The sequence below is a fragment of the Haemaphysalis longicornis genome, unplaced genomic scaffold (genome assembly GCF_048455015.1).
Source record: "Haemaphysalis longicornis isolate Haplotype H1 unplaced genomic scaffold, Haemaphysalis longicornis Haplotype H1 scaffold_7, whole genome shotgun sequence".
Taxonomy (NCBI): Eukaryota; Metazoa; Arthropoda; class Arachnida; order Ixodida; family Ixodidae; genus Haemaphysalis; species Haemaphysalis longicornis.
Window position 1 is genome coordinate 120,884,245 of NW_027526422.1, and position 21,661 is coordinate 120,905,905.

Here is a 21,661-nt window from a genome sequence, read left to right on the forward strand (position 1 = left end):
GACCTTCACAAGCTAAATCGCCATCTTCTCCGTGCAGTTAGTGGCCTTCCGAACTTCACGGTGGTCCCCCTCTCGCCCCTTCATACCCTTGTAGAGGAAACAAAGCTGCGATTCCAGAATCATGTGGAGCATTCTCCTCAGGGACCAGTGCTTACCGAATGGGATCAACTAAAAAAAGAAGAAACATCCCCCTCGCGAGGGGCACGATCAAATGCAGAGCATTTCTGCGGGGGGGGGGGGGGGGGCGCGCCTGCAAGTCGTATGGATTACGTATTGGTTGTTGTTGTTGTAATTGTTGTCTTCCAGCGTAGACATTGTCGATGAAGTCGATGGTGAAACGTGCCGTGAACCCCCTGCCGCGGCTATGACGCAACGTGGAGCGGCTATGACGCAACACAATCCAACACAATCCACTTTAATCCAATCCAATCCAAATCCAATCCAATCCAATCGAATCCAATCCAATGCCCCTCGCGAAAGAGTGTTATAGCGCCGAAATCGCCACCACGCGAACGCGTGATGCTGACGTCACGATCACGCCACAGATGTTAGCGACCGCAGCGCGCTTAAACGACATATGTGGTTTAAGCGCGAACCGACCGCGGCGAGAGAGCGCGATGCGAGCGCCCCACCTGTTCTTGCGCGCGAACCTAACGCGGCGAGAGAGGGTGTTGCGCACGTCCCCACCTGCTGTGCGCCCGAACCGAACGCGGCGAGAGAGGGCGTTGCGAGCGGAGAGAAGGCGAGGAGGACGCGGGGGAGAGGGCGCACCTCTGGCCGGCGGTTGAATAACCTTCCGTTCTATGTCGGCTTTGTGGCTCAGTTGGTAGAGTACCGTGCACCTTGCGTTCCGCCCGCAGAGTCGTAGGATGGAAACCTGGCGCCGGCAAGTATTTATATAGTGTAGGGGGAGCGATGCGGACGCGGACTACGGACGCCAACGCGGGTGACATCGTGAGTTACTGAAATGCTCTGCATTTAAACGTAATTTTAACCAAATGAACTTTCCACCGCCCATTCCTCCGTGGGAGAGACCTTCGATCGGCATATCCCGTGTCGCAGACCAATTAGGAGAACTCATCAAACTGCCCGAGAGCAGTATGTTCGAACCCTCGTCAACGACAAGGCCGAAGATGAGGCAGACATTTACACGGACGCTGCGGTTGACGGAAGAACGGCGGCCATAGCCTGGACCTCTACAGACATCCCCCAAATAAATGGATCCCGTCACGTCTCCAATACATACGGGCTTGTGGAAGAAGTGGAACTACTGGGAATTTTGGGAGCAATCCGGCACATTGGCGAACATTCCTCCACCCTCTCCATTAAGAAGTTCAGAATAATCACGGACTCTCACGTCGCACTTCGGGAGCTGAACCGTGCGTTCGCGCCTAATAGCACGGCGACCCGAATTCTGACTTCGGTACGCGACCTACAAGAAGAAGGCTTCATGATTCGCATCGCCTGGACACCGGGACATACCATGAGTGCACATGGCAACCTTTTGGCACACGCTGCTGCCAGGGAGCGACTTCAAGCACCTCCCGCGGTTCCCAACGCACCAGCCCCCTCCCTCCAGTCGGATTGGCAACTTTGGCTTCGGTATCTAAAGAAACTAAGCAGACAACGTACGTTGCAAGATCGGCCTTCTCAAGCCTCTTTCACGCTCGGGGAGGAGGAGGAGGAAACAACTTTATTGAGACCTGCAGATGAGACGTGGCCTAAACGTCGCGTCGGTCTGCCGCACGTCGCCTGCTACCTCTTCATGCTGAACCTCCGAAGGAGGTAGCACGTTCGGGTCGCTGGCGTTCGAGGGCAGCCAACACCTGCTGGACGGCCAGAAATTGGATGTTGTAGTCCTTGCTTCTCGCCGCGTCCATAAATTGCGGCGGGATCACTGTGGCTGCGTTGGCCTTGCTTGGATTCACTTCACTCACGCTCGGGGAAAATATTCGCAAAGTCTACGCCAATGCTGCCTACACCCCTCACGTCATTTACAAATGGACAGCCGCTGGGGTCCGAGCTCCACCACTGCCCACACTGTGGTTGTGATGGCACACCAAATTTATTTCATCTAATCTGGCTCTGTCCCGCCTTCGACAGAGGCCGTGAGCAGCTTTTAGCCATTGGCCCGGCACCTACATCCGAATCCGAACACATACGCCGGGTGCGGGAAGATCCACCAACCCTTGAAATGATTACTGAATGCGCTCTTGAGAATGGTCTCTTTAAAATGGTGTAGCAGCTTGTCCGACTCCCCTAGAGTGCACCAAGCACGCTCCATCTGCCCGGTCTCTGTGCGAAAACTGAGAAGAAAACAAGCTAGTGAACTGTGAACCGCATATGAACAGCGAACATGCGCTGTTCATATGCAGCGAGCATATGCAGAGAAAAAGAACTGTGTGAACAGGGAGCACCGTTGAACTGCTCTTTCCCCTACCTTTTTACCTCTCTCCCTCCAGAGCATCTGGCCTCCTTACCTCAATAAAGCAATTCTCTCTTTAAGGCGTGATAATCAAATGACGGTTTTATTGATACCTGCTGGCACATCAATTGCCTGCCTGGATTTTAATATACTTCTTTGATCCCTCCCAGTGCGTCTTGTGCAATACGGAATAGTACTAGATTAGAAGTACCGCATTCAGCGAGTTGTTTTTATATTCAAGGCCACCAACACTGCCTGTCATTATGGGTGCCGATAATTATGCCGCTGCCGCAAGCAGCAGACCAACTTTACGTGGCTGTGATGTCTGCTTGCACGGCCAGTCTAAAGTCCCTTGATCGGCGGATGAAGGGACTTTAGGTGCTTTAGGCCAGTACAGCCAGTTTGCAGTGCCCGGCAGCCCCCTTCCCACCCACGCACACCCCCCCCCCCCCCCCCCAAAAAAAAAAGAGAGAGATCAAAACAACTGGGAGCTCTTGCATATTATGTCAAAAATGACTTCAAGTTTTTTGCTTTGAAGTTTGAACTGATTCCTTGTTTCGCTCTTTTTTGTTGCTTTTTGCACCCCGTCCATCCTGAAATAGAATTATTACAAGTGGGTCGACTGATAAAGTGCATATATATATTTGCGCTAGAAACTTCCTTCTTCACAGCTTCCTAATTGCACTTGTACCTCTACGACTGAACCGTCCTTTTTTATTTTTCAGAGTGCAGCACCACAGTAGCGTGCTCTCTATCCAGGCCCAAGGAATGGACTCGTAGGACAACAGCGACAGAAATGCGGAGGCCACGAATGAAATTATAAAAATGCATTTCTTTCGTGTCTCGTTTCCAAATCAGTTGTCATGTATGCTGGCAGCGGCCATCCAAAGCTTTTAGCATGATAACTGTGTTCGTTTCAAGAGTACCCATATTCATTTTCAAATATTATGCATGCGTGCATACACTTATTAATAGCTCAGAAAAATTGGAACACATTAAACTCACGGTCGAACTTAGGGTTCACAGGTTCTGACATTGGAATTGTAACCACTCAGCAACATGTCCGAATCTTAATTGGCAGAGTTTTCAACGCCAGCTTTATGGCATAACAATAGTAATTCATCTTTGTAGAATTACGTTCCAACAGAACACAAAGGGCATACATTCAGGCCGTTGCTCAGTAATACCCCTGTCACACGGGCACTTTCAATCGCGATTGAAATGAATCGCAATCGAGTTTTCGAGCGCGCTCGACGCACTGCCGCTGCTACACGGCCCGTTTCAATCGCGATCGAAAAGTTGCACCGGTTGCACTCGTGTACGCTAGATGGCGCTAACATTGTACTTGCGGCTGGCGTCTGGTAACTTCTCGCGGTCGTAGGTATACTTAACTATGTAAATGTTACCTCCCGCTTATTTGGGTCAAGTTATTTGACACAGCTTGTAGCGTTAGTTGAAGTTTTCACCTTCTGTGTCATTACTGAGCGGGGGCGAGAGTATCGCCACTTTCGTTCGATCGCACTTGAGAAACCAGGATTGAGTTGGAGCGGGATCGAGCTCGATCGCGATTGAAACTGCCATGTAGCATGCGCCCGATCCGGATAGAGCTCGATCCAGATCGACTCAATCGCGATTGAAAGTGCCCATGTGACAGGGGTATAAATGTGCAGGCTCGTCTTGTAACCAAATGAAGAAAATTGTGTTGGTCCATGCAGGGGTTCAAAAGCAACAGGGCTAGAATAGAACCCTGTGGGGCTCCACGCTCTAGGTACTATGAGGCAGATCCTCAGCCAGGGAGAAAGTCATGTGGCATATACTGTAAAGTGGCATTTGGCAAGTGTCGTGTGCAGCTCATGTTCAGGGCTCCAAACAAGGTGCGTCCCACATACCAAGCGATTCCTTCGACAATACACCCAGTGGTTGAATTGGTCAGCTTTGCAGGAAATCGTTCGCATGTTTTTGCACTTGTACACTGGAATACGCTTCTGCAAGTTCAATGTTTGCTTCTTGGCTTACTTCACCAAATGCATTCCAAAGGTTCAGTTAAAATGAAGTCTGGGTTGCCACGTTGGCATGGGGATCTATTAATGACTCCTCAATGAAGGCAGGGGCTATCTTGAGTACCGATATTTGAACAAAAACCAGTTCGGGCAGGATGGGACCACATGGGCGGACGCACTCCACACAATATAGACAATTATCAACAAGACACTCGGTGAGATTACAGAGAACAGGCATAACGAGATGGGGCGTAGGACCGAGAGGCCAAATGAAGTAGCTGGTGGTTTGCTCGGTTTCAGATTCAAAGAGATCAGATTGAATATGAAAAGATTAGAAAAGAAAATGTCAACAATAGCCCCAAAGGCAGTGCTTTGCTTTTTGAAGCTGGAGCAGGCTGTTTGAGAACAAAGATCTTTGTAGTGCAGTATACCCAAAATGACAAGGGACATGTTTTTTTTTAGACAAATTCTGCTACAGTGCAATAGCATCCATCAAAATTAAGTTAGGGGGAACGCCCGCACATACTGAACTCTAACCAACACATCAGCATTCCACACATGGGAACGAATCAATTAAGACGAGAAGACTGGCTACAGGCAGCAGACAAAATTTCTTTATTACAAACGGCTGTACAAGATCAGAGAAAAAAAACTTTTTCATTTAGTCTTTTATGCAATTTTTTTTGCCTTTTGCTCAATGAACTAAATAGCGGGCTGTGCATACATACACCCCCCGAAAAAGCAACCAAGAAAATAACAAAAGTCCACGCACACAAGAATAAAAGCACTTAGGCAGTACGCACAAGCACACTACAGTACGCGGTACGCACCTCTCGAAGGAGCATGCAGACAGTCGGCATGCATGCGCACATGCCGCTACGACAAAACCTACACTCGCCCAAATATCCACAATGAAGACGCAACTGCGCACGAGACACAGCGGTGCTCGGTCCATTCCAATTCAGGAACGCTGGCGCCCCTCCGGTTGCATCCCTTCTCTTTGGTCACGCGCCAGCCAACGAAGCCTATGTACAATGTTTCTAAAAACGCAGCGTCGCGCGTTATACACAGCTATTTACACTTGAAGCACTGAGGAAAGCTTCAATCAATGCACGTCAGTGGGGTGTCGTCTCGACCCTCTCTCTAGCGGAAGGCGTCTACCGAGAGCGTTCCACTGCGCTTTGGCGGCCAGCCGTTTATCCAAGCGCGCAACACCTCTGCTACCGAGTCAAAAGGGCAAAACAAACAAAAAAGCAGAAAACTGTGGTGTCGGTGGTTGCCGTCTATACACTGACACCACGCACAAGGCATATACACAGAGCTATACACGAGCCTTTTTTGTTTTCCCCCAAAGAAGCCCTCCACTTATAGAAATGTCCACACCACATGCAACACTTCACAGCAGCGCAGAACCAAAGACTTCCTTCCCTTATTCTTTCGCATAGTTTTTAACAAAAAATCCTACAATGAGAAATTACACCTGCCTCTTGGGCAAATGTGAAGAGCCACAGTCGCACGGTTTCAGGTACAGCATCGTCAGGGTACATGGACGCGTCAGAACAATGAGTAAGGAGAACGCGTAAAGCTTGCATCCCCGAATAGATTCACGCAAAGCAAGAAAGAAAATGACATCGTGTTAGCTAGCCCTCAGGGCCACACAGCACAGCTGACCCAGACTATGCAAAGACACGCAAATAAGCAGCAGCCAGCTCATAGATGTGAACGTTGGGTGGATAACAACACTAGATAACGGCTGGCGCCTTCCAGCCGCAGTGGAACTTGCTCACACAGCAGCACTAGGCATGCAGGTTCCAGCACACGCGCATAACTCGTACGCCAAAGGGGAAGGCCGCACCTCCCTTCTTCCTTCTTTCTGCTACATTCAGCGTCACTCAAGCACTATTAAAACTACCGCGTACTAAATCGGGCCACTATAATTGGTGCACAACCATGCGTGTTATTTACACACAGTTTTACGCAGCAGCAGCAGAGGGGAAATATCACAACATTTCTTAAAGACGTACACAAGCACAAGAGAGGCTACAAGCACGTTGTTGCTGTCCTTTCACTACGCCTTTGCGAAGGGGGCTACCCGCGTGTCATAAAATCGTGCTGTTTTTCGCAGGTATCGAGCACAGTCGCATGCTAGCCCACTGAACACCAATGCAGCTACACATCTTCGAACTCTGTTCTAAAAATAGGAGGGGTCGAAAGGCAGCAGACAAAGGAAACACATTGCACGACACGAATGAAGATGACTCGCTAGAGTGGGTCTATTCCTTAGTAGTGGTGGAGTAACATTTCTCGCACGGCTACAACTCGCGCTGCGTACAATAAATCACCGACGCCGTAAAGAACAATCAATGAAAGAATAAACACGAAGGTTGTGCGGGTTACAGCGAAACGAAGCGGAGCTCTATAATACAGCTTACAGAACAGAAACCACCAGCGAGTCGGAACACTTCAATCAACACCTTACTGCACTATCCTGTAGACTTCTCTTTGGGTCCCGCGACAGCTCAATGCTGCAGCTAGACTCCACGCGACTGCCCCCTTGGCTCCTGCACCAATGGGAGCTTTGCTGCGAGGTCAAATGGGTCACTCCCAGTTTCCCCCTTCGAAATGAAAGACAGATGTACCAAAAACAACGCGTGCACAGGGCATATCACACAAGAGAACACACAGCACTGACTCGCACAGATCACAAACCAAACCAGCATGTACATCTCGGCGTGCATTGCACGCCCCCCCCCCCCCCCCCCCCCCCCCCATTAAACAAAGCCATCCTCGAGAACCAATTACAACAAAATGGTAATGAATGGCTACATGTATTCATTTCAAGGTTGCGCACAGAGCTAAACTCCCATTCTGCCTTAAACAAGGCGAAGCAACACAGGAGTGCAAATGATGTGACACAGCATCTCTGTTTTTTTTTTTTCTTTTTAATTTTCTTTCTGCGTGCGCTGTGAAACCAAATACTGCGGTTTGCGCGCAACTCTTAGCATGAAGGTAGTAATGCCTATACTTGTCTCAGGCCTAGGGGCACTGCATTGGACCAGGCAACCATTCCAAGCAGAAGAGAGCACGTCAGCAGCTCCTAAACCTCCTAAAACCTCCTAAAACCAAACGCACAATCCACGAAGCGGATAGGATTGTCACTGTATACATACACAACACCAGATACAACACAAGGCCATAATAGCACATCGCACCAAAGTCCACCCACACACATCACCTTGTTTCTTTAACAGCGCGTCTCACGACTGCCTTGCGAGAAAAAAAAAACACATGACCACACCAACAAGACAAACGTTCTTAATGAAAAAGAAGCCCCGCTTCACAGTTCGCATGCTCCCACCAAGCAAGTGCAGCCTCTCTAAGGCAGCGAGCGTCATTAAAAAGAGTTCTGGTATTTGGGGCAGAAGAAGCCAGACAAACATTGTCCGTCCCCTTTCACAGCACGTCTCTTACACTCCCCTTGGATTCTGGTACAACAGATGATCTTCCAAACAGATATTTGCTTGATGCAGCTGACACTTAAGCCTATAGGCAAAGGCTGGCTCAACAGTGCCACCCATGATAAAATACACTCGTACAATGAAAAGACATTGTTTCGTCAACTACTCGCAAACATAACCCAAATAGAACTCAATGGTTCAAAAATGACCTCGCACTTTACAGTTACACCTTCAACGCTCTAGCACCAGAGAAATAAACGATATAAGCGCACCCTTAAAAAAAAAAAAAAAAAAAAAAACGGACGAAACCATAACTACAGTGCAGATAAACTTGTGCAGAAGAAATAATTTTCGTCGTCATCTAGACTGAGCGAACATCTAGCCGCACAGTTTGTCACCCTGCAACTCCCAGTGTGCCTCTCACCGACCCCAGATTCGACGAAAGGCGGATCAAAATAAAAGGGAAGGGGGCTCAAAACATTAAATGATTGCCGAGGACTCTGTCCGGTCCTGTTCTCACTAAGGCTATCTGACTAGTGGTCACGGCAGCGGCAAAGCTTAAATTAAGCGTACGAGACAGCCAGCATTAACACGGCAACACCCGCGGTTGCCTTCTGGGACAGCTCTTGGTCCGCAGACTGCTCCAATGTGCCGGGCACAATCAACCCTGCCGTGCGCAAGTAAGGGTCTATATCACAACTCCCTCACAACATCTCCCGCGCAGAGGAACCCGTAAAACGCGGCAAATAAATTAGGTATTTCTAACGTGGAAGCCGGAAGGAAATAATAGAGGCGAGGCACATGCCTCACCTCAAAACTTGCGTTACATTGCAAAACTGTTTCCCAAAAGTGGCATCGTGCACCGACAGAAAAGTTTGCACGTCAGACTGATTGATTGAAGAGAGCGTGGGGCGAGTACAAAAGCCTATGGATAGTGAACAAGCGAGAGGATAACGCCAGTCCTTGGTTTTCGAGAAGGAAGGCTCTGGAGCGAGGGATAACGTCAGCGTACACCGAGTGTCCCAAGTTTCATTCCGGCAAATGAGTTTTAGTTTGAAGAGAGTGTGCCGGTTTCATTGCAACCCAGTGACGGAAATCGCAAGGTTGGGCAAACTTGAATCGTGGTTAGAGGTTGATACTTGAAGCACATGTCAAGCACCAAACAAAAGACAATTTTCTCTCCCTCTCATTGTGACAGCCGGTAGAAGCAGTCAGGTCCGTGTGATTCAGTTGTTTCACAGTCCCCGCATTCCTTTGTAACAGATGTGCACAAAAGTAAATGCTGTGTACACTTCCGAGAAATTTTCTTCTTTTTTTGAGTGTACGATGGCAGGCGGAGAAGGACAAAAAAAAAGGGAGAAAACGATGAGCAAGACAGTAGGCGGCTGTGAAGTAAAGTCCGCAAAGAGCAGCTCTCCCCGAACAACGAGGCGGAAGTTTGATTTGATTCGCAGTGGAGAGCAAAACAAGGCAATAGAGGCGGTGCCACCCGGCGGCAACACTTCTCCGGGCGGCTATGTACGTTGGCAGCAGCGGCGGCGGTGGCGACAGGGCGGGGAAGAAGAGAGTCGGCGGGGTGCTCTCCCTCTCTCAGGTCGAGTCGTAGGCGTAGACGAGGCCTTCGCTCTGCAGCACATAGAGTCGCTTTTCCACCGCATCCTTATCTGAAATGAGGAACAGCGGAGGCAGAGACTTAACCGAAGATAAACGAAAATATCAGGAATGGGTTTCGGCACAAGTGGCATGCACATTCTGACTGAAGATGGCGGTCCCATCACCCTTCATTCCACCGACACGACATGAAAGGGGCCTGTCATTTGGTGCGGAAAATGCACGTGATGTGGCAACAAGTTTCTTTGGTGCTCAAGTGACTTTGCCTTGCCCCATGCTTAGAGCCCCTTACTTTTTGCAGTGGAACATGTCAAATTCTGCGATTCTAGATAGGGGAATCTGCAAAATTCCGCGACAACATTGAAACGGCATAAGGTACATGCAACAGTTCATTTATTAGACACTTCGGACTCCTAACATGCTAGATTTTATTTACAACTGAAGGAAGCTGTTGTGGCTGAGCATCTGGTGATGCTTTGTGCTTTCTTCACCAAGAGAATGGTGCTTGTGAGGCACGATGTCACCATAGCGACTGAATGACCGACAGGTATTTAAAGGGCAATGGAAGAAAGTCTTGGTGTCAGGTGTTCCATCCCAGCCCAGAAAGCCAGGACATCAAAATCTTCCCCTGGCTTTTCTTGTTTAGAAAGAAATTGTGCCACTAGACTTGAGGTCTTGGGCAGACTTCAGGTACACTTGCCATTCAGCAGCTAGGGCTATAAGTACAGGAACGGCCCCAAACTCTGATCTCTTCTCTGAGAGACACCCAGCTTGCTGGGGATCCAAGCACCTCACACTCTTGAAGAACTTCCAAGTGTCAGAGTTCTCCAAGTATACTAGCGCCTTGCTAGCCGCTTTACTCATTGCACCCTTCATTTTGTTTGCAATCTGACGGGCCTTGTCGTGTGCAATGTTCTCTTTCTGTGGCTATGGCTAAGCCCCTTGATTCGGATGGAGGCTGCACCACCTAGCCACTTTTAATATTTGATAAGGTAGGAATACGCAGATGCAAATTTAAATTTTCAACAGTAAAAACGTCTCAAACAATAGAAACCATTTTGCTATTACTTTTCCGCCATATTTCACCAAATATATCGTTCTGGGGACGTAGCGCCACACTTTTATTGTTTTTTTTTTGGAATTCCGCGAAAACACTTTAATTCCGCGATTTTTCGCGGAATTGCGGAATCGCGGAAAGCTAGGGGCTCTACCCATGCTCCTTTCTGTCATGCTGTGACAGGCTCGTTCTTTGGCTTGCGCACTTTGAGCTATGCTGGTTGCAACGAGCGCCAGAACTAGTCACGATTTCAGTGCAGTTCAGAGAGTGCTTTCTTCATATGTTGCTATAGAAGTAAAATTTTCTTTTCCAAACAACAGGTTCTGAAAGCCTGGACGGAAGATTTCTTACAATTTCCACTTACTGTAGAAACCTGCTGATACATTTTTTACAGGATTGGAAAAAAAAATTGGAAAAGCCAAAAAACTGGAAAAAAAAAATGTCTGCAATTGTGGACTGCACATAACCTCATTGCTTGCTTAGAACTTAAAAAAAAAATCTTGCAGCATTGTCTGCCACATTTTCTTGCTGCAATAGATGAAAGCAAGTGCATGCTACCACAGCAGTTTCTTTTCTGCATATGCTCGTGCATGGGAGATAAGCCGCTGACAACAGCAAAAGCACGTTCACAAGAGGGCAGGTATCAGCAGCCTACAACACAGAGCCTCTAAGTTGCAAAAAATTGGCAAAAGACAGCACGCACTAGCAGAGCAACGATGAGAGGGCAACTGACGCAACCATTGATAAAAATGATTATGATAGCACAGCCTTCCCAGATGCCCCCTGCAGTTTTTCCCTGTCACAGCAACATGCCACCACTTCAAGCGACTAAACTCACAGCCAAGCCAGGCCAATCCATGAAAAGCCAACATGGCTGTTGGCGCTCTTCAGGTGGGCTGGTCAGAGCACCAGTTTTCGACATTGCATGAGGGTACATTTGGGCGATTGCGATGCAACAGCGGGGTTTCTAACGCATGGGATCCTGTGGGGACGATGCCGGGACTGATTGACAATGACTTAGCAGACGGGAAATCCCAGCACCCAGGAATGTAACAGCAGGGTTCTACTGTACCCAGATATGCAGACTGGTTGGTGAACAACGAAAGTCCCTTCAAGCACCGCCCACTGGCCCAGCACTCATGCACCAGTAACTATGTGCACTACGACAACTGCTTGTCTTTTAGGTTGAGTTGGTATGGGAGAACCCCATAATGTCAGCAGGTCTGGCTCACACAGGGTTAGGAAAACTGCACATCCCCATAGTATATTACTGGCCGAGTGTAGTGTAGTGTCACAGATATTTAATGGACCCAGGCACACTGACCGCGACAACTGTTAACACAGCTTTGCACTGAATCATCATGTTTCCAAGTGCTTCATGGGTGAACGGCTTAATTTGTGAGCCCGCCATGAATGAACGAGCAATGAACAGCTGACAACCGCAAGAAAGCCACTTCAGGAAGTGCAATAACCACAGCTGAAATTTATTTTTTAATTTTATACATGTCCTTGTCCTGCACAAATGCTAAAGCTGATTGATCAGCAAACCTAGAGTTTGTATTCACTTTTCCCACCATGCTCACTGGGGTTCTAGCACTTCAAAAATGATTCTGGGACTTCCTCCCTCCAAAGCCAGCAAGATTTTGTAAATCAGGGGTGTCACACGCTTCTGCCCCAATACTTGGAAACACGGGGTGAATTTCCAGCTACCCGCCGCGGTGGCTCAGTGGCTAAGGCGTTGCGCTGCTAAGTACGAGGTCGCGGGTTCGATTCCCGGCCGCGGCGGCCGCTTTTCTGATGGAGGCGAAAAGCAAAAACGCCCGTGTGTACGAGATTTCGGCGCACGATAAAGATCCCCGGCAGGTGGTCAAAATTAATCCGGAACCCTCCACTATGGCGCGCCTCATCGCCTGCATTGTGTCAGTGCGTTAAACCCCACAATCAATCAAATCAATTTCCAGCTACAGTATGGGCGTATCTCAAAAAAAAAAAAGAAAAAAAAAAAGAAAAGCAAGAACACACAAATGCACCCTTGCACAATGCGCAGCGTTGAGTGGCGCGGACAGGCGGTAGCACAGTGCGCCGGTGAGGGGACTCACATCGGTTGAGCAGCGTCCTGTCCGATTCGTTCTCCACCTGCTGGGCAAGGCTGTGCAGCAAGATCTGGGCGGTCTGGTACCGGCGGAAGCACTGCACACACACAGACAGACAGCGACCTCCTCTTCAGACTCGTCTGGCATTGATCTCAGCCAATGATACAGTGATCGTGAGGCATGATAAAGGCTATAACCAGAGAGCAACTCCTACCACCTGCACATTTATGGCTGACAGCGCACCCATCTGGTACTAGTTTCTGCTGCAGATCACTTCGCTCACCCTATTTCCTTTGTTGAGAATGAGGAGTGTTGGGGGGTGGGGGGGGAGATAGATGCCCAAAGGGCGTCCTATTGACACTGCCAGACAGGCAAAGGAGACGGTCTGCTTCAACTGAAGCCAACCACAGAAAACCAGCAAGCCACGGCTACCACTGTTAGTCTACAGTCGTAAAATGACTCCTTCAGTTTTCAAGCGCTGCCACTTGCTCAAAGGGCGTCTGGGAATACCTGTGGCCCAATCAACACAACAACCGTCAGCTCCCAGCCACTGTTACTGTATCTGCAGCATCCCGTATGGTGCGTGAATGAGGTTGGAGACAGTGTTGTTCCTTGCCTCTGTGAGGGTGGCTGCGACTGCCTCCCGGCCCTGTTGGTCGACCACATTGCCCTCGAAGTTTCCTGTGTGCTCCTCTGTATGCACGTACAGCTCCCCCATGGCTGCCGTCTGGCACTGCACCAAAAGAAAGGCACAACATGATTGGTTATTGCCTACTTCCTCTGGCAACACACTAATCACCTTTCCTAAATCCTTCAGAGTACTACTACAGGCTTCCTGAACTGGAGCAACATCTGCACTGTAGCTCCTAGCCGGTCGAAAGTTGTCCCAAGGGCTGCTGAACACAGCTTGCACACAGTTGACGAGAATAGAAATTAAATGAGAAGACGCTGCAACCAAGAAGACTCCACAACTGTACCAGTTGCTGCTGGGGAATTTGAATGTGTTTGCTGAATTGTAGAACTCGCAGTGTTTTGAGTCTGAACAGTTAACAGGGGTGTGTCCAGACCTTAAAGCAGCATAAAACTGAAAAGGTAACATCATGTACTGTAAAGTTCCGAAAGAACGATCACCCAAAGTACAGACAGAGATATCAAGTGAAAAATACGAGATGGGCAAACTTTGGGGTCAGGTGCGAAAAACTACAAAAAAGTGGCCACACTGCCAACCAAAACTGCGGACATATCAAGACAAAATACGAGGTGGGTGAACTTTCGGGTCAAGTGTGGAAAGGACAAATAAGTGACCGCATCAACACATGAATTGAAGACTAGCGTTTATTTTGTTCACTCATTGGTGTTAAAGCCATTGATTTTAGGGGGTGGGCGATGTTTGGGGTCTTTTAGCAAATTGAATATTTCACCCCTAAAGGGCGTGGGCAATGTTTCAGGGGAGGACGTTCTCTCGGAACTTCATGGTACAAACTGAAACCCAAGCAGTAAACATGGCCCATAAAAAAAACAAGGTGAATTCTGCACCCTTAAAACTGCTCTCAAATGTCTTGCACTTCATTGCAGTAAGCATGCACCACCATGTGGACGTAATCACAACCGCCCATCATAACCGTCTCCTTGTGTTATCACTACTCTTCTCCGCGGACAGTGCATTGTGCCGAAGAAAGGCGTGCCTGCCCACTCACCATGTCGATGGCGTAGTTGTAGAGCAGGCGGTCGGCCGTGAGCGGGGGCGCGGCGGCCGAGGCGGAGGACTGCAGGACGCCCTGCTGGGAGAGCCGCCGGCAGCGTTCCATGCAGGCGTGCAGGGTGCGCTGCATGGCGCGCAGCAGCTGGCGCACGCTCGAGGAGGGGCGCAGGCGTCCCCGGGCCGTCTGGTCGCGCGCCAGGTGCAGGGCCGAGGCCAGCAGCTGCACGGCCCGCACGTACAGCACCAGCTGCTCCGCCCGGCGGTGGCCCTCGCCCAGCGCCCGCGCCACCTGCTCCTCCGGGGAGCTGCAGCACTGCAACCCACAAAGGGAGAGAGCAAGAAATGTCGCTCAAATGGGTACAGGGAACTCGGTCAGTTTCAACATGCAAAGCAACCACAAACCAAGGTGCCTGCTGCTGTGTCTGGAAGCAACAGGAAACACAGTGACAAACTACATGACGCATGGCCGCGCCACCTGACGGCTACAAAGGAGTGTGTTTTTGAGCCCCACATCAGCAGCGTTTATGCTGCCAAAAGTTGTGGTGATGTTTTGACAAGCACACTGTTGCTTCCTACCACCCACTCTGTGTAACAGTGCCAGTCCACATTATCACGATTCTACTCTACTTCACAACAAACACCCCTCTCTGGCTCCCTTTCTCTCTCTCAGAACCAGAGAGCCAAATGGAGCTGTACAACCAACAGGATGCATCCAGTCATGAGGAGATGTGCCCCGCAAGGGTGCCTGGCTGTCAAGCAGCATCTGCCCAGCAACCTATATGGGCACGGTACACTAGGCATCACACCAATGCAAACGGTAGCATCCTCACAATACAATGCACTCTTTGTTCCATGTCTCAAACATTCTCAAAATATCTCCAGTAAAGGCCCCACACACCCAGCCAACCAGAAGTGTTCGACTCAGTTTTGGGAAAGTATCCAGTGGTTTCGCCTAAGATTGACCAGACGGGCTGTTACCTGTCGCCAGTAGGTGGACTCGGTGAGGGCAGCTGCGAGGGGCTCCGCCTTGGAGCGGGCCAGCTCCACAATGCAGCCCACCAGGGCGTCGATAAAGTGCAGCTTGGCCAACGTCTCGTTGTGGTCCCTCTGCACAAGGGGGAGGAGAACAGATGCGTCGGGCAGGGGCGGACATTCCATTGGATCGCTCAGCAAGAGCCACTCTAAGGTGATAAGAGTTAATGAATGGCTGTGCGATTTGCTCTAGAAGGAAAAACACCTAACATGGTCATGTGCCAGGCATGCATATATATGTGGCCACATGCTCTGGCCAGATGACCCTCCACATAAGGTAGGTTGGTAAGCTTGTCGAATGAAACCGTTTTGAGCTACCCATAACTATAACTTTGTGCAGCTGCGAAGATGTGGAAAGCTTGAAATATAGAAAGAAAAAAAAAATGCACCCCTTTATCTACCGATGATGGTGCTTGAACGCGAAGTTTTCTTGTGAGGGATTCCTTGGTTGTCATCTGAGTTTGGACTTAGACTCACAGACAGTTTGGACTTTGGCTCATTGAGCTTTGACTTGGACTTGCACGCAGTTTGGACATCTGATCGCAGCAGCTTTTACCGACTCTTCGCAATTCATTGCGCATGAAGAAAGCTTCGTGTTCAACTATCGTCATCGTTAGACAGAGGTGTGCATAATTTTTGACTAATTTTTTGTCTATGCATTCTCTCCAAATGCAAGCTGCTTCGACCGTGCCGCAATGGCGCAACGGGATAGATGTAGGCTTCGGAACATGAGGGGCCCACAGTCGATTCCAACCATGGGAAGTGTTTTTCCCCTTCGCCCGTGATGATCATCATTGCCAAAGAAAGTTGGCTTTCCTCCAGTCAATTTTCGTCGTGACAGACGTCGTCAGTAAGACACAGAGAGCTTCACTTTAAAATGTATTGGCTGAGCAACTGGATGATGTATAAGACGTGACATACGTCGTCAGTAAGACACAGAGAGCTTTGCTTTAAAGATATATTGGCTGTGCAATGGATGATATACAAAAAAAAACGCTCTACAAGCAGGCCTTAGTCCTGGAAACTGCACGTATCTCAACCAGTAACACAACTGTCGTCTCAAAGTGACCTAGAGAGTGGTGTGGGTGTTTCCAAAGGGGCAACATTGGCCCACAGGGGAGGGCCACTCACGTCCAGGAGGGTCTCCTGGGGCAGCTCGGGGGGCGGCACGAAGTTTGGCGGCTCCCCCGTGGGAGGCGAGGTGCCGAAGGGGAAGCAGCAGGGGGCCACCGTGCCGGGGGAGCCCAGCCGGCCCCCCCAGTCCCCACTGCCCGGGAACAGGGCACCCATGCTGCCTGGCGGGCTGTACGAACCTGCAACACACACGCACGCACACGGGCAGACTCAGTGACCTCTTCTGGCCGCTCATTTAGCAGCAGTGAAGCAAGCGTGGCTTCAACAACAGACGGTAAGGAGGAGATTTCTCGAGCCAAGGAGAAACGCTCGCAATGTGGGGGGGCAAATAAGGCAGCCTTCTCATCAGTCAGTTCCAGCACTAACACATAGTAGAAGTAGATTACAAAATTAAAGGGGGGGTGGGGGGGGGGGGGGGGAAGCATATTTGAATACGACAACATATCAGTCAAGTGCCCATTCCTTTCAGTCTGTGCCGGACCAAGTGCGACAAAAGAGGGGCAGAAAAGGAGGCCAGCTGACCTAGTGCAGCCTGCTCAGAAGCCAGGTTGGCTCCCCGCAGGAAGGCCCCGTGGTCGTAGAGCCTGCCGCCAGCACTGCCAGACTTGTGGATGCCACAGTCCACCGTGTCTGCAGCAGGGAAAGGGCAGGGGGAACGGACCATGGACGACACCGTTACCACTGCTCTTTGGGGGAGTGCCTACCGGTGTTGGTACGAGCACCCAATGATCTAGCACAGTGAAGGTGCTCCTAGTGCCACTCTTTAAAGACCAACTGCACTCAAATTTCCCCTCGACCAAATCTGCTTCGAACATACAGTACCAGCTGGGACATGACTGGTAGCACCGCGAAATCCATTGTTACTTAGTTCTAGATGGTTGGTAGCTCCGACGCAGGCGACGGTGCACCTTACTGTGGACCGCACAAACAGCCATGAAGCAGAAGCGACATTGCAGCCGGCCCCCCGGTTTTTTCTACAGCCAATCAGGAGAACCAGTTGAGCTCCGCACGGCAAGCTTCTCCTAGGACTGCAACGAGGGTGAAGCATTGCGTGAAGGTTCGCCCGAGCCACCCGGCCGTGTGCCACTGCTCACTCATCGGTTTGGGCGGCTGGAACGTCATTGCAGCCTGGCTGTAATGGCCACGCTTTCCTCAATTTCACTTTTGAATCTCTGAATTTTGATGGTCGTTTGCGCAGCGAATACACGTATTTCGGCTGCCATATTTTGTATCTTGCAGTCTCTTAGGCAGACTATACGAAAATACTGTTTTCAGGAGGTTGAAATTTTGAATGCGGTTGGCCTTTAGGCCAAACGTTACTATGTATAGCAGTGCAGTCAAACGTGGGTGCAGAAGTGGATCAAAAATACTACGATATCATCAATTTTCAATTCACAAGACAATGCAATGTATATGACACCTCTTTAAGATCTTTATACTACGTACTCAATGTAAATAATAGCTACAGATATCCCAGTATGGCACGAGCAGGGGCCTTTTTTTCTAAAATTTTCAAAATTTAAGCAAGAAAAGTTTTCCACTCTTTTGCAAGTACAGTCGAAACCCGCTACAACGAACGCCGCTTCAACGAAATTTCCGCTTCAACGAAATATTTCCAATTCCCCGTCAGCTAGCCATAGAAGTCAATGCAACAAAGTCCTCGCCACAACGAACCATTTGTCAGGCTTGCTTTCGCTTCAACGAAATTTTCGATGATTTGGGCTGGGTTTAAACAATTATTTTACAATAAAATAAGCATAGCGCCAGCTATCTGTAACTTTTTATACATTCAGGACGCTTAGTTTCACCGAAAATGCGCGTTGCGACCACACCGCCACCCAAAACAAAACAAAAAATAACTCATAGGCGCACGCCATTGCTTGATGGTGATAACAATGTGGCTGGCCGTCTTTACACGAGGCGCAGGCCCGCTTCGCCAAGGCGGAGCCCCAGAGCTACAGCCAATCCGTATCCAGTTAAAATTGCATGAATGTGCTCCGCTGCTGGCGCGGCGCCGTCATGTATGCGTTGTGAGCAGCTGTCCTTGCCGTTTTCCTTCTACCATTCTTCATAGCCAAGAGCGAAAATCATGTTTGCGCGTTTGGTCTTGAAGCCTAGTCATCCTATCTTAGTTGCGAGCGCGCGGTCCTGTTAAATGCAAGCGCGCGCGTCTTGCCTGCCAAGGTCAGTAGCTGCCGTGCCCTGTCGGAGGATAAGATAACGGCACTGCTCCTGCCACAAGCGAGAGGGGGGCTTCCCACGGCCTAGCAGCTATCTGCAAGTAATCAGCTCGGTGGACATGCCTTGTTGTACAGGGATACGTTTTGCGCCTGCATATCTTCACCCCCCTCCGTAATGCGTTCTTTGGGTGGTGAAAAAACAGATAACCATTGGTATGTTTGTTATCTGAATAAACATGAGTTATTGCGCGTCACTCCTTTTTCTAAACATTGTATTATGCTGCCAATGTTGCGGAAACGCACGGGGCTATTTTTCTGGCCTTTCCGTGGTGTGTTGGGGCAGATTTCGCCTCAACGAATTTTCGCTTCAACGAAATTTTTCGCACATCCCGTCAATTTCGTTGTAGCGGGATTCGACTGTAGTATCCAGATGAAATTGGGTTTTTACTAAAAACATTTAGAAAATGCTGCTAAGCTTTATATAACCAGCACATTTTCTCTTAAAATTTAGCTTTGGACTATAGGCCCATCATGTCGCCGTAAATATTTTAATGGTACATTTTTGTGTGAAAGTAGAGTTCAATCTGATTGTTACAGACATCATTCACGGGCTAAATATCGCGCAATGCCTGGTTTTGTTTACCCCAAAACAAAGGAGGCAAAAAGAGAAATAGGAACAAAGGATCTGGACATGACTGGACAATAGAAGGGCAGCGTGCGTTGTGCTGGTCAACAGTTTCACACGTATATACCAAGAAATAAACAAGATCAATGTCTCGGTGCCACTAAGTGCAAGCGCATTGTGCAACAAAGCAGGTGCCATTTGACTGTCAAACAGAACACAACTCCAAGAAGTCTTGCAATGCTGTTGATGCAAAAAAGAGCCACTCATAGGCAAAAGGAACTCCCCCAAGCCTGCTTTCCTAACAATGGACCAGTACCAATTAACACAGTTACCCCGTTAAAACAGACTCCATCTTTACTGCAACTAAATCGCAATTTTACAAAACTCGATTTTATCAATTTCATGGTTCAATGAACACACACTCCCCACCGCAGTTGGTGATAACCTTGGTTAGTGAAAAACAGGCACATAACAGGAACAAGACAAAGAGCAAACAGCACAAGCGCTGTCCCCATCTTGTCCCAGTTATCTGTGCCATTTTTCACTAACACAGCATAAACCAACAAACCAAGAATCGTACCTTGCTGCCCATAAACTTAATGCTTTCTTAATTCTACAAAGTTCCTGATTTCACGGAATAGTTCTTGGTTCTCCGTGACTTGTTAACCCTTTTTGGTCCATTGTTGGGCCCTGTCTGAAAACGCAAGACATCCGTAGCAATCCGTTGCCGGGTAACGACCGAATGGGGTGTTCAAGGTTAAATTTTGCTGCTTTTCTGCATGCACCTGCTTTCCTTGTATACATGATGCGCCATCTCTTGAGGGACAAGTGAACAAGTGAGCTTCGTTTGCTGAAGTTTTCTTCTTTTCACTACTGTGCAGCGCAATGTCCAGCCCAGGCTTTCTGGATTCCAGTGCGCACTGTTCACTGAGAAGCACGGCCGCTTTTTCATTGCATGCGTTTTACGGTGGTGCACTTGGCAAAAGTGATGATGACTTCAGTGAAAAAGAGAAGTACGGGCCTCCGTCAGACAATGATGAGAGTGATTCGACACAATGATGACAGTGATTCGACAAAGGGTTAACAAGTCACCGAGAACCAAGAACTATTCCGTGAAATCAGGAACTTTGTAGAAATCAGGAACTTTGTAGAACTTTGTAATTGGCAGGTTTCCGTCGTCAATAGTTTTATTTTGAGGCTCACACAGCTGCAGAATCATGGCAAAAAAGAGCAGCGACACCTGCAGTAACACCGCAACCTCACCCAACAGCTGGTGGGTAATGTGAGGGCTCGGGCCGAAAACCGAGGCCTGTCTGCGTGTATGGAGTGCGAGGAAAGGCTAGATGGAACGAGCCATTCCATCTACAAGCCCCCCCAGGCTGAAGCAGCAAGAACTACGCTGTCTGTAGCGACACAAAAACAAAAGGAGGCAGGAGGGAAACTGTGTTTTTCTGCAAAACCTGCAGTAACAACTCTGTCCTGCACACAGGAGAATGCTTCAATCGGTTCCACACACTGGTAAAATTTCGGTAAAGAAGTTGCAAGCAGAATGCAACAGAAAAAATAAATATCCTGTGAGTTTTACTTGCACAGTTTGTGTTTTTCAACGCGGCACCAGAAACTGGCAAAACAGCTTCGGAACAGAACGGCCAGAAAGCGGGTGAAAGTTTGGGACCGCAAAGGGCGCCGTTCAACAAGCGCACACGCACCCGATCCGGTGCTGGAGTCCCGGCGCATCTCGGGGAGGGTCATGGCCCGGTTAGCCAGGGCGGCGCCCCGGAGGCCAGCGATGTTGAATCCGCCAGCAGCGGGGTCCGTGGTGCCCCCAGCCCCAGCAAGCGGCGAGCCCAGGATGGGGGGCAGCTGGTGCTGCTGCTGGGTGTTGCCGTTCAACATGGCCAGCTGGTTCACGTTGCCCGCCATGCCGCACACTGCACACAAACACACACAAGACGTGTCAGGGTCAGCAGCGAAGGAAAGTGCCAGGCCCCAAGCTGCCACAACTCAAAGTCAGCGGCAAGAGCCCATACACCGTGGGGCAGGCTTAGGCACAAAGGGCTGTGGTGAACTGCTAAATTTTTCACGCGCTTGTAGCTGCTCTACAGCAGCCTGGGCACAACACTGAGATTATAGAGGGGTTTATTTGAGATTAGAAGACGCATATTGACAACGCATTTTGAGATTTCGAGACAGAAAAATGTGCTTAACAGATGGGACTGTGAAGTAAGATAGGAGGGGAGCATTTCAAAACTGCGCAGTCTTTGAAAAGACTCACACAGTTATGAGTATGCACCTGCCCCGTCCTTTTTTTACAGTCCCGTCCATTGCGCGCAGTTTTTCATCT

The 21,661-nt window shown here is 49.3% G+C and overlaps 1 protein-coding gene across 1 annotated transcript in view; it reads right to left on the reverse strand.

Moving 5' to 3' along the window:
- Nucleotides 1-5,017: 5,017 nt before the first annotated feature.
- The window catches only part of Atg1 (serine/threonine-protein kinase unc-51-like protein Atg1), a 135,315-nt gene continuing 118,671 nt past the window's right edge, over nt 5,018-21,661 (reverse strand). The window contains exons 17-24 of the mRNA XM_077678858.1: nt 21,027-21,248; nt 17,035-17,142; nt 16,510-16,691; nt 15,325-15,453; nt 14,342-14,659; nt 13,261-13,377; nt 12,651-12,741; nt 5,018-9,547 (exon numbers count right to left, since the gene is read on the reverse strand). Of these exons, the coding sequence (XP_077534984.1) occupies nt 9,474-9,547; nt 12,651-12,741; nt 13,261-13,377; nt 14,342-14,659; nt 15,325-15,453; nt 16,510-16,691; nt 17,035-17,142; nt 21,027-21,248 (1,241 nt within the window). The 3' untranslated portion in view covers nt 5,018-9,473. The remainder of the gene's footprint in view (nt 9,548-12,650; nt 12,742-13,260; nt 13,378-14,341; nt 14,660-15,324; nt 15,454-16,509; nt 16,692-17,034; nt 17,143-21,026; nt 21,249-21,661) is intronic.